This window comes from Thermobia domestica, chromosome 5, assembly GCF_964235325.1.
Source record: "Thermobia domestica chromosome 5, izTheDome1.hap1.1, whole genome shotgun sequence".
NCBI lineage: Eukaryota > Metazoa > Arthropoda > Insecta > Zygentoma > Lepismatidae > Thermobia > Thermobia domestica.
Window position 1 is genome coordinate 48300513 of NC_137458.1, and position 14081 is coordinate 48314593.

The 14081-nt window shown below is 34.2% G+C and overlaps 1 protein-coding gene across 4 annotated transcripts in view; it reads left to right on the plus strand.

The window, feature by feature from the left end:
- klar (klarsicht) overlaps positions 1-13693 on the plus strand; it is an 828351-nt gene extending 814658 nt beyond the window's left edge. For all 4 annotated transcript variants that reach the window (XM_081758673.1, XM_081758668.1, XM_081758672.1 and 1 more), the window contains one exon: positions 8658-13693. In XM_081758673.1, the coding sequence (XP_081614799.1) occupies positions 8658-8883 (226 nt within the window). In that variant the 3' untranslated portion in view covers positions 8884-13693. The remainder of the gene's footprint in view (positions 1-8657) is intronic.
- Positions 13694-14081: the final 388 nt, after the last annotated feature.

The following is a 14081-nucleotide window of genomic DNA, read 5'->3' on the forward strand; positions in this document are numbered from 1 at the left end:
ATCTAGGAATTTTACGGAATCTGTGGAAAAGGATTATGGAATACTTGCAAATTAAGATGGTCCATAACCCCGATCCATAGTTTTTTTTTTTTCCCACAGGAGAGTATGTTAAGAATACAAAATGTTTTACCACAGCTTTGAAGCGTTACACAAACGCAATTAGACTAAAGTTGCAGATTTAAAAATAAACTACTTTTATAAAAATTAAACATAATAGAATTAAAAACCAAATCAAATTTTCGTATCAGCAATAAAACTTTGAAAAGGACATTAGCGGCGACCTGCGCTGACTCTCAGTGAGTCAAAAGTTGCCACCATTACAAATGGTTAGCCACTTGCCTTATCACCAGGAAGCACAAGGAAAACTGCCCTCCTTTCGTTGAATAGTGCCAGCCAGCCGTAGGTATTGGGGGAGGGGGAGGGTTGGTTTTGTTTGTGTGCAAACTATAATGAAGACATGCCTATAAAAGTTTCTACCACTTTTTTTTTCTGTACTTGCACAGCTTTAACAGAAGTCTCTCTCTCTCTTTCACTAAAGAGAGAGAAAGAGAACGTATATACTGGTACCCTTAATTTTGTAAAGATGTAATGTTAATTGTTCCTTCAGGCAATATTCATCTTCGTCTGCTGCTGAAACTGTTGGGTTTTCTAGCATTCATTTCAATTGAGAAACTTTTTTTTTTCTTCACTAGGAAGTCCGTTGCCATATATCATAGTGACAGGTTTAAATAAAGCCAAAACGGGATGCACCGTATATTAAGAATGAACTTTTTTAATTAATACAATTGTAATGCAGACTAAGTTTTGCCTGCTGTTTGCTGCTCCAAATCGACTTTTTCCCGAAGGTTCACAGAAGCTGTGCGGATGTTAATATATAGAAACACGCTACTCCTTTTTCCCTCTTCATCGTACCTAGCCATGGGATTCAGTTTCCGTGCCTTGATTCATATCGTGTGCTGTGAATTGATTTTTTCGTTTCTTTTTTCTTCTTTTTTTTTTCTTTTTTTTCATAAACTGATGATTCTGTATGAGTATTGTTTTTCAAATAAATACAGCGGCGGAATCTTTATAATTCGACGTCCAAGGAAAAAAAAAAAAGGTTGGAATTATCTAAGAATGTGTTGTTAGGCCTAAATACAAAATCAAGCGAACGAAACTACTGTACCTATATGGGTAATAATAATCTGCAGTAGACTTTACCGTAAAAGTAACATATTATTTACATGATACAACACCAACGACATTTACTCGCACATAAAACCACACGTTCCAGAGATGGCGTGGGTGAATGAAAACTTGACCCACTCTGACCCCATGACCCACTCCTTCCCACCACCCACCAAAACCCATCATCATCACCTCTGACCCATGATCCACACCCTCCTCTCCACTAACTAAAGAGTTTACATTTGTAATAAAACAAAGCTGTGAAATTATCACTAATTGGAGTTTGAATTTCTACGGTCTGTTGCAAGGACTGCTCTGTTGCAATACCGATGGATCTGACCTTTACGATATAAAATGGTAAAGTGTCTCTCATGGGTCATATTACGATTAATTTCAGTTTAATTGTAATATATTATCATTTTCTCGTTGAATTACAGATACTGTTCAGTAAAAAATAGGATGAAATTTGAAAATCTCAGATTAAGGGCAACGTAAAGGAAAAAAGTGAAAGATTCGACTGTCCCGAAAGTTAAATAGTAAATCCTTGTGATATTATTACAATTACAAAATCACTATCCAGAAGTGCTTTCACTTAGATATCTCATATCAGGTAAGTAAATAGAAACAAATTAAAACGGAAGGAAAATGAAGGACTTGCAAGTAAAACGTAGGCAAATTTACCAGTGTTCAAATTTATCAAGATGATGTCTACAGTGTACTAAGCAGAGTGGGTCGGTGAGTCATAGTGGGTCACGATGGGTGGTGAGTTGCAGTGTGTCACGTCCTGTTGACTCACCGACCCACTCATTCCATGGGAAATATACAGTATTAAGTAATACCGTACTCAGTGACCTACATATACGAGTAACGATGGTAATTATATAGCTGTTGTTAAAGAAGTTTATTTGGTTTAATTAGTTAAGTCTTTTCACGGTCAACAAAGTCTCCAGTTTCATTTATTTCGTGAAATAAGTTATTATTAACACTTTTCAGTTTCATTTCTTTCGTGAAATACGTTATTAGGAACATTTGATTGACACTCAATCGATCTTGAAATTTTCGATCATGTCGGAAGTTTCAGATGAAGTTGATGCACACTGTTTCAGGGCAGATGTCATCTTCATCATCAGATAGGTTGTGTTTGTGTCACTGTTCCCTATAATTGCCTCTGAGTAGCTGAAACTGCATTCTTCTGTTTTCAATACTAGAAATTCCTGTACTTTATTACTTTGAATTATTCAAACAGGAGGTTCAAAATTTCGATTTACCCACGATTTTTACCATTGTTTTCAATACATTTTTTCTAGGGGGAATAAAATTTAATTCAAATTATGTAATATTTTGAATTAACGAAAGTCCGCTGCATTTCAACGAAACACCATAATATAACTCGCAATCACGGTATGTAATCCAAAAGCATAGATTGAAAAGAGATGAACGTATTATGTATATAAACTGAGCGATTCCAAAACAGTTATTTTCGTTTCTTCTTGAGAATTTGTTCCGCAGTTAATGTAGTTGCTGCATACCAATGAACCGCATTTACGATGAAACAAGGCAATCTAGCAAAATATGCACACTTCATTCATTGGTTTTACCAAAATGTGCATACTTTGTTTACTGATTTTTTTTCCTACGAAAATTTGACTCAGCCCAAACTTTGATGACCAGTAGCTCGGGGAAGCAAAGGTCTGCACAGGAAGTATTTCATATCGAGAGACCCATATCCTCAAATCTCAGTGAGACTCTCGTAGTTGTGATTCACACACATACCCGGGCTCGCTGTTTTCAGTGAGGCTGGCTGTAGGTCGATCTTGCTCCCACTTTCCTCTTTGAACTCGGGCTCAGTAACCTCATGCGCTGGCACAGACTAAATCTCTTACTTCTTCCTACTCACTTACAACGCTCGTGCTCATGCGTGCCGTCAGTTACTGAGCTGAGGTCGATTGAACGTGAGAGCCGAGTTCATAAGTTTGGAGATCTTTCCTATGAACTGAGATTATTAATTCTGAAACGAGTAAAGAAATTGAATTCAAATGCTACTGAACTAAGTACCAACTGAGATTTAAAAAAAAAAAAATCTTTTAGTTTAAGTCCTACGTTATGCCGTTTAGGCGAAGGGAGACGATGATTAAGGCAAGTGAGTGATGGTGGAATGAGAATGTGGAAGCGCCCTACCACTGAGCCACCGTGCTCCCTGAGACTTAAAAACACTATATAAATAGCGAAGGCAAGCTAACCCTTTAGATTTTGGAAAACGGGCCTTTGAGATTACAATATAATTACAATCAGAGGTAGTCAACCTTCAGACCACCGCTGTCTACCTCTCACAACTTGCTAGTAGACCGCGGTCGACATGTTGGCTCCACCCGTTATAACTAATAAACAATGGATTGACTTTGTAACATGTATTCTTTGTATTATTTTTTTGTTTTACAATAGTTCGGATAATTTGACAAGCGAATGTGGATTCAAGACCATTAGTCATCATTTAAAAGGCAGTATTGTTAAAAAATAAATAAATATGAAAGAATAAGTAAAGTGTTACAACTTCAAACCGTGTGTGAATATTTATATTTATATATGACATTTCGTCGTAGGTATGAACTGAACTAATTTTAATTTGCAATTGTTTACATAATAGATTTAAGCGGTTAACGTACAAACGTTTTTTTGCCGCTGTCTGAAAACTTGTATCATACACATTAGCGTCATCGCTGAAGGCATCCATAGTTGAAGCATATTCATTATGTTACAACCAGTGACTCTGGACGGAGGAGTAGAAGAAGAAGCGAAGAGAATGTCTGGCTGGCTGGCTTTCTGGAGTGCAGACTTTGTGGTGTTGTGGACGTAATAACAGTTTGGTAGCTATAATTTGTGTATCGGGAGGAAGGTATTTTTCCGGTGGAAGTGGTTTGCGGATTCCTCGGTAAGAGCAGTTGTTCTTCAGTCTCCCTCAGCATCCAGGGGGCACAAAGAAGTAACCACAGTTCGTGAGGCAGAAAGAGCAGAGAAAAAAAAATGATTGGAACCACTGGTTCTCTTAGATCTGTCGCTCTTTTCCAGAACTTTGGGCTGGAAAAAGGGGGGAAGGGGGAGAGGACGTAGAGGTTTTTGGAGATTTTTGAAGAGAAGCAAGTTGTTTGTTCGAGATGTGGTAAGGTCAGCTCATTAGAGTGATTTTTTTCCCCTTCTGAATCACCGATCAGAAGTTCTTTTTTGGATAGTGAATTAAAAAAAAAAATCCTTATCAGTTTGCTTTGTTGCCAGTTGTCTTATTATCTAGCAGTTCATTTGATTTAGCATACAAGAATTGCAACATTAAATTTATTAACGCCGACTACTTTTGCATAATCGTTTGTTAGTACTTCCAAATCAAGAACTGATTTTTTTGTTTGTTTTGTTTTCTCGTCCAGTAGTAAAAGACTATTATAGTCAGTGGCAACAGTGTAACACTTTTTTTTTTGTTATTATTTAACCTTTTTTTTATCTGCTTGACTTGCTTGAGTGATGCTTGTTGTTTTGTCCAAAAGAACATGAGAGTCCACTTAACCACTGTTGTCAGCTTTGATCTCATCTCGTATAAGGTGACCATCATGTTCTTGAAGTATATTTGCCGTGTTCCTCCGTGTTGTTCAGGACATCCTTTAATTCTGTAAATCATTCAACTTGTGTAGCTGGAAGGAAGACAGTACAGAGATCCATTTTGTTTATGTGGAGCTCTAGTAAATTTATCAGATAGTTCTCTCTGCTAGTTTCATTAAAGTAATTTGAGTATTCCTTTTTTTCTTTTCTTTCTTTCTTTCTTTCTTCTTGTTCTTATGCAGACTCTTTTAATGGTATGGAATTTTCGAATCTCTCTCTGCTCTACAGTACATGCGGCAAGTCGTTTGTTTTTTCTTCTTTTTTTTTTAAGCCGAGATTCTAATGAATTTGGTTAGTGACTGTGTAAATTACATTTTGTTTTATGAGACAAGCTACCTGAACTAGAAAAATTGGAATTAGGTATTTGTACAAATTAAAAAGTAAAGTAAAATAGACTCTTGAGTATTAGTAACACACAGTTTGGAAGATGATAAAGAAATGTTCTCGGGTAGTCTGATAAGAAAGGACGTAAAATATAATTTTTCATTTGAGTCCAGTTTTATAGAATTTTTTTGCTCAAAAGATTGGTGATTTCTTTAAACCCTCAAGTAAATTACTAAGTGAGAAGAATTTACATTGTTAATATCGTCGGTTGGTGTCATTTAAAATAAATTAAAAGAAAAGGAGGTGTTTTTACTAATAGACCCATGCGTTATCTGGTTCCATAAAACATAATTTGCCTGTTACCAAGTGGTTAGCGTTGTCATCTTTCAGCCGGAAAACCTATATTCGATTTCCGGTGTGGTTCAGATTCCGTGTCGAACTCTTAAGGTCCACCTTCTATAACATCAATGCTGTAAACGGATCTTACTTTTAATTGGTTAGAATTTAGCGTCCCTTTTCAGCAGCGAGACTATGTGAAAGTGGACTTGCAGTTTGAAGTAAAATTCGAACCACCAAACCATAATGAGTTCAAACTCCAAAGCTCTCCCACCGGGAATCGAATCCGAGAATCCTAGCCACTAGACCAGTGGAAGGGGCAGGGGCAATGGACATTAAGGGAGAAATTAAACTACCGCTAATTTTAGTGTGTTTCTGTAATATCTTCAAAACAATTAAAAATATTCGAAAAACAGAAACGTAGTGAACTAGATAATAATACCACTTTGCATGTGATACCGTTATCACAACTCATCTATTTGCTTCCGATTTGCAACTGTAGAAAGATTTAGCATTTTTGGCGGGTTCTGTAAATAGCAAGATACCAACAGCGGATAGGTAAATTGTGGTAAAGGTATCATATGCAAAATCGTATTGTCTAGTTCACTACGTTTCTGCTTTTCGAATATTTTTAATTGTTTTTAAGATATTAAAGAAAAACTCAAAATTAGCGGTAGTTTAATTTCGCTGTAGTGAAGACCCTTAATGATGCCGGACATTAGCGTAGAGTACTGAAGAATGAAAAAAAAAGTGACAGGAATAAATGCTTATGAAGCAAAGCATAGATAGGCTGGACTGAAATCGAATTTACGAACTAAACATGCTGTATCCCTTGCATGTAGTTCCTGAGTAACCCCTTTTATTGTTGGCGTAGTTCAGCTTCCTTGCTATATATAGAAGGTAGTTTAGATTAGACCTTTTTGCTGTTCAAGAATTTAGCTCTGGAATAACAAAGAAAATTTTGCTGGTTGACAATGTCTGTATGGCTTGAATCGCAGTGAGAACTTCAGTTAGTTGTGTGCTTGCTAATACCTAGCATGTTAGAGGGTTTATTTAAGACGAAAGAAACAGGTAAAATCCCGCAGATTGCTGTCACTGCATCTTAATCTGCATGTAAAGACGAGAAAGTAAATCCTTTAACATTACATAATTCTCATAATCCCAAACTTTTTCTTATTTACTGTATTGTGTATACGTGGGCTCTTGTTAACTAGAAAACATCGCATATCTAAACAGTCGTGTTTCTGCATCAACTGCCGTTATGAACAAGATGATGAGCGCTTAAAAACTTTTGCTGCTCGGTCTGATAGGGACAGAAGTTCAAGTTTTAAGTACGCCATTTATGAAATAGAGATGAGAAGTTCCCTTCCCTTTTTACCTCTCTCTGCTCGCTTTTGCGTTAATTTAGTTTGTTAGCTTCTTCCATAGGCTTATGTAAATGAATTAACATTCTTTTGAAACGGAACAACTCGTATGCAGATGAGCTCGTAAAAAGACCTTGTATTACTATCCAAGGAGCATGACGAAAATCGGTGGACTATGCCAGGGTAATAGCATTGTATTTGAAGCCGGGGATTCCAGGTGCCTTTAGTCTATTCGCAGCCACACACATACAAAAATATGTAATCTATAATAGTGGAAATAAGGAAGGAAGAAGCCCCAACCCACATGTCTGTGACGCGTACGAGAGACTGCTTTGGTGATTGTTCCAAACCCACCGTTAATGGAGCCAGAAAAGAAGCTAGCAAAAGGGTAGAAAGAAAGATTGATAAATCATTTGCATCTTGTCGGTCTGCCTTTTATTCTATCCTCAAACTACGTACAACCCTTTTGTCGTCCAAACTTTCTTCTGCTTTTCTTCCATACCTTTTCATATAACAAAGGGAAAACTGAGAACTCCTGCAGCGGATATAGAAATCTTTTAGATGTCTTCCGAAGATCAAAATCATATACTTCTATGTATTTCGCTTGTCCTAGAATTTGAACAACAAAAATGTTAACGGTTGAAGACCAAATTAAATCTTCTTTCGCAAACAAAAGTTCTTGGTATTATTATTGAAATTCCACATCTCCAGAAACTCTAACTGCGAACTAGCTTCCAGTCCTTCAGTTATTTGCTAGTATAACGATACGTAGCAGTGAATGGAGTTATATTCCAGAAGGAACATACTAAGTGACAAAATGCAAGGTTTCAGATAACTGGAAAGTTAATATAATTGATAATATTAAGTGTGATTCTAATATGCATTTAAGGACTTTTTTTCTTTTTAAGTATTGGGTGCTATTTTTAGAGTGACTTACAAAGACCCTACTCCCACTCCTAACTCAAACACAGAGCAAATTATATATATATATATATATATATATATATATATATATATATATATATATATATATATATATATTTAAATATTGAAAGCGAACAAGTCTGAACTGAATGGTTACGTATTTCTTTTTTTGTGGAAGAACGGATGAGATTTATCCAATCCTAATGGTCAGTTGAATTTTTGTGGTCAAAATTCAAGTTTGTGCGAAATTTAACTCTGCTAATTTTGTATATATATTGAACTAGCTCGTAAGGAAACCCACTATACCCAACTTCGTCCTGTGAATGAACTACAAATACATTTTTATGGTCCATTTCTAGTTATGTATCTTACATAAAGTGGATAAGATTTATCAATCCAGTTGGTGACCTTATTACAATTTAATATTTGAGTACCAAAGCTACCTGCTTTATATTTTCTTTTGTTTTCCTGTATCACTCCACCTATTAGTTCCCACTCGAAATCAATTGTGAGTTTCTCATAGTTAGCTTTAGCTTCATGGAATATCAAAATTAGCGAATAATATTTTAATTTCATGTGGATTTTGCTACGGTTAGAAAACAATGACAAATGCAACAAAACAATGCGCTGAGAAGAAAATTGAGTTGATATGAGGGTACATACCCAGATTTCGGCTCCAAAAATCGAATAACTGTATTTATTTATTGATTGATTTGTAATTACTTTTTTATTGTATGTTAATATATAGAAATGCTATTTGATTCTAGGTTTGATTTTTTTTTTTAATGTTTATTCACATTTTTGGAATATGTATACGTGTGTGATTTGTGTCGTTTAAATGCATTTGGATGAAAAAAAAAAAGAGCATTAATTGGTATTTCTTTTCTTGTATTGCAGGAGAAATAGTCTGTCAGTCCCACGAGAGCTAGAGTCGTCAGTTCAGATGGGGAGACGTCCTTGGCTCTGGAGAGTAATCCGAGCAGCTTTGCCATTCCAAATGGCCATTGTTGCACTTTTCTGTGTAGCTTGTCTGTTGGAGCCAGATTGTTGTGATGCAATCAACAATTTAAGTCTGTCTCTTGTCCCTCAGCTGAGATATGTTCGTGGGCCGCCACCAGTGTGAAGTGTTAACCCAGAGTAATGGGGGGACTCGATGCCTACTTTTATTGTGTGTGTACCTGTCATGTCAACAAGATCTTGCAATCTCAAGTTTAGTCCATTGAGTGGTCCTAAATGTATGTGTAATATTTTTGTTCATCCACAAGGAGAGAGTAAAAATAAGGGGGTAAAATGTCTAGTCCATACGACGTGTTGATAATGTGCCGGTTTTTTTTCTTTCTTTTTTTTTTCTCAGACGAGCTACAGAGAAAACTGTTGAGCTCCCTTGAGTTTTTGCTGAATAAATTACCAGCCCTGTCTAAGGGTCAAGGTGTCTCTCTCCATACCCTCCGGCAGGTGAAGGTCAGCTGGTACGTCCCTTGCGAGGTTGTAAATCTGCCGCTAGGGACGTATAGAACCTCTGACCCCTCCAGGAGGGCAACTACTGAAAGTATGATAGATTTTTTTTATATAGAAGGAAAAAAATCAGAAAGTCACTTTCAAGCACATATTTTGAAATGTTAGTCCACAGATTATATAATAGAAGCGCGTTACCCTTTTTTTCTGCCGATAAAACAATGGAGGAAAAAAAGAAATGTTTATATTTGTGTGAATACATAGGGAGTGTTAATAATATTACTGGTGGTGGCACATTGGACGATGTACCTGATGCGAACTTTATAGGAATTTTTTAAGTAGTACCTGAAGCATGCTTACTTTATCCTAAATGACTCTTATCACTTCGTTAGAAGTTAAAAAATATCATTCTTATAAAAATGGTACCACGGAGTTTCATATTGGCCGTTTAAGAGGACCGTCAATATGAATTAATTCTATCTTTTTTAATTGTAAGTGCTGCACAATTTTGTTTTGTTCAGCATTTGCCATTAAAATACGTGGGACTTTTAATATAGACAGAGAGAGAGTGTAAATGACTTAGTAAGTAAGTAGTATTTGTAGTTCACATAAAGCTGCAAAACTATTACTCGTAAAGAATTAGTAAAACGGTCGCTTTATTCACGTTTTATATTAAGAAGAGGAAAAAATGTGCCTTTTACAAACTTAAATGAGTTTGTTTTTTAAAAAAATAAAACTAGGACGGTGCTGTGTCCTATTAAGTTGACATCTATTTCCCTTGAAAGTAGGGTATCCCAAGCTGTGACAAAATGTATTTTAATATACATATATACCTGGGTTGCAGGTAATAATGTAAGCCAAATTGTGTCTCAGCTGGCATATAAACGAGTACAGCTTTGCGAATGTGAGTCTGAATGGTTATTGGTCAAATTGCTGTGGAAGTTCTTATTCTTTCACCAATGGCTTGTCGAAGTTGTTGTTGGTAGGTCGAAGAGGACTTGCGAAAGAGCCAGCAAACATTTCAGTGTTAACGGGTGAGGATTATGTTCTGGTCTGAGAAAAAGACTTTCTGTCTTTTTTTTATTGGATTGAAATCCTTAATAGGGTGCCCGTTAAACACAAGGGAGACTTCATCAAAAAGTCTTCCCACAATGATATTCCTGGACAATGACTAGATTTTTATGGTGCAAAAAAAGTCTTTATGAAAGACAAAATAAAATCCAAGAAGCACCTTAAAGAAAATGAGGTAATTTATAGAGAGTAGATAGATTAAGACCTTTTATAAGCATGGTATGAATTTACTTAAGAAAGTTGTTCTTTTTTAAAAATAAGTTATTTTGCATGCCATTTCTTAAATGTTATACCAATAATAGTGGTTAATAATTATTTTATAGTAATGTTATTTGTTTGTTTTTGTCTTGAGGTGATTAGAAAGCATATAAAATTATGTTTGTTTTCAGTGATGCTGATAGTATATCAATAATTTTACCTTAAATTCCTACTAACAATAGTACTTGAGAGGTCATAACTATAGGAGAAGATGAAAAAAAAAAAGGAAAACCATTCCGTAATTTCTTTTTTGTCATTAATTACCACTGCCAATCAAGGTCAGAAAGTTAAAAATTAGTGCATGTACGCATTAAGTAAGATTATTACTACTAATCCAAATAAGATGATAGTTTATTTCATTTCAGCAGGCTGTTGAGAGAGAGAACATAAACAGTCTATATATTTATATATTTATTACCGAACACCTAACGTTAGTCCTTTAAGTTTTTGCTTATTGTGTGTAGGTTTAAGCAAGAGTATTTTGAGAAAGGATCTCCTACACGCGTAATAAAAGAAGTAAATACCGCATATTGTATTACCGTGTTGTTAGTACAGAACGGTTCTGACTTCAACTTTGCTTCAATGCAATGTCGATGCAAGACAAGAAAGGTAAGGTCAGAATAAAGTCCAGGCAAGCCAGGGGTAAAAGTTTAAAAAAACAAAAAAAAAATCTATATTTCAAACTTTAAAAAAATAAGGCAAAATAAATTCAAGAGGTTAATTGCCTTTTAAATAGCCGCCCCTAGTCCGAAGGGATTCATGCCAGTAGTGGAAGCATAGCAGGGTAAGAAATAGTATTTGAAACATAAAAGAGTGTGTGGGAATTATTATATACTTTGTCAGAACCGTTCTGATGACGCGACGTGAAGAAATCAAGGAGCTTTACCGGATTTAACGAGCGCGAAAACACGAAAAATGTTACCGATAATAGTGCTGTGTTTTTTTTAATTATTATTTAAAAGAAAAAATATAATAATAATAATAATAAATCCAAATTGGATGCGTATTGAGTAAAGCAGCCAGAATGGTGCCGATTTTTATTTATATTCGTTAATTCGTGAGGTAGATAGTGTAAATGGAAGTGCGTATGTATATTTGTATGTATGTGTGTGTGTGACTAAACATCGCGTAATAAGTAATTTTTTAAAAAATAATATAATTACTAGAATCATATTGTGTTCAGTATGCATTCCTTGTAGCCGCACAGTGTTTCAAAAGAAGAAGCAAACAAGCAGATATAACATGATTTAAGTAGTGCGAACTGCTTTTGATTTTGATTGGACGGATTTTTTTTTTAAAGCGCGTAGGCAAAACAGATCTTGAACCGTTAAGGTCTGTTGTATGTACAATACTTTTTTTTAAATAAATAGCTTTGAGTGATTTTTTTTTTTCAAAATGGAGATCGTTTCTCTGCTATATATGTACATATATAAAACTAGTATAATGTGTAAATGCTTATATTTTGTATGGTCGTAATTACCATCAATATCATCTGAATATCCTTATTATAATTATAATTATGATTACAAAAGTTAACTATATAATAAATATTATCAACACTGTTTTCAGTGTGCGTTTATGTGGTATGGAATGCAGCTTTGTTTTTTGTTGTTTTTTTATTGAGTTAGTAAGCCATACTTACTTTTTTTTGCCTGAAAGCGTGTTTACAAGTAGTTGTTTGTGCATATTCCTCAAAAGAGTATCTGTGAATGATGTAGTATTTAAACACTACAAGATTAAATTTTTTTTCCCTTTGGGAATGCTATAATTCAGAAAAAAAAATTGGGATTAAAAAGAAGAAAAAGCAGGCAAATCCTCGAACCACTCACATGTACAACTGATTTTCTGATACACACACTTTATGTACGTAGTATATCGGAACGGAAACAAGCATAATTAATTACTGTGCCAGAAAACTTTTAATCACATTGGAATAGTATCTTTCTCTGTAAATAGTAAAATAAAACAAATAAATGATAAAAAATCAGTTAACTATTAACATGTCCCAGTGATTTTAGTACTTACCATAGTGATTAATCTTTTGAGTACTGGCACTAAAGTTTTTTTTTTATTAAATAATTCAGTTTAAGACTGGTAACTTTTGTTTTTATTTTCTTTTAAAAACAAACAAATTTATGTCAGTAATCAGGATTACTAATTATTTAAGATTACAAACATTTATTAACAATTTTACCAAAAAAAAAGTTCATTATTATTTTTGATCTCATAAAGTATGGTTAAAAGTAAGTTTATTTCGGGTCATCTGTAATATTACCATCTGTTATTTTATGTACTTTATCCATTAACATTGTATTTTTTTAAACTAAAATATTCTCTAGAATATACATTTTATTTGAACCATCCAGTTCTAAAATGGCTCTCCTCCATTTACAGAAAATCCCAGAAAACTTTTTTTTTTTTTTAATGTAGGAACTGCATGTTTTTTTGAACTGTAAATACTTCAGTGTGTTCATATGAAAAACCTGACCATCCTCAAAATATTTCCAGTTCTACAAAATGCATCGATCCTACAGTTTTTCTCGATTTTATGGGATTTCCTGTAAATAAACTAGAGCTTTTTTTTTTTTTTTTACTGGACGACCCATTTATTTAATTCAAAATAAGAAATAAAATTTATATACGCAAGACTGAAATATTATTTTAAAAGTATTCTATTAATGTGAAACTATGTTCAATCTGGAAACATAACTGTTGTAATAGAAACTTTTCTACTATTTCGCAGTTTATTCTAAAACTGATTCTAATCTCATGTTGTAGTTTGTTTTTTAAATACGTACATACTTACACACACATACATGATGCTCAGAATGTGCAATATATTGTTGTTTTGTTTTTTATGTTTATTTTTTTCCTGTATTATTTACTTGGGAGGACATTTTCAATTCTCGATTGGTTCGAGGAGTAAACCTGTTGTTGTTCGGAACGATCAATTTTTCTGGTCGCTTTCTTTTGTTTTCTAAGAAAAAAAAAATAGTCTCAAAGTAATTTTATGAGCGAGAAGAGAAATTTTTAAAAATATACATACATATATATATAATTATATAGAAGTAAAGAAATCGGTAATTTACCTTTTATGTAAAAGATTGTTTTTTTCTAATTTTCGTAAATAAAATTGGTTCAATCGGAAATTACATAATTTGTTGTTTATTTTCCAATAAATTTTCCTTCCAGTAACATAATCTAAGGAATACTTTTCATAACACGGTTAGTTGGTTCCACGTTTGTCGAGGTCTATATTTAAAATGGGTTTTAATTTAGTTTGTTTACCATAAAAATTTTGATTAAACAATTATAAAAATGTGGTTATTTTAAAACCTTGATTTGGCAAACCTATTTGCTAATACTTGTGTAATAATAAAAACAGCACAGTAGCTAACTAACTAGCCACCAGTGTATCAGTTCTTTGCGGATTTGAACCTGATCCAATGCCATCTGTTAGCGGCTGGTAGAACTACATCCGACCTAGTTATGAACGTGTAGTCAGTTTGTTTTGCCTCTGCCTTCAATAGGCCTATC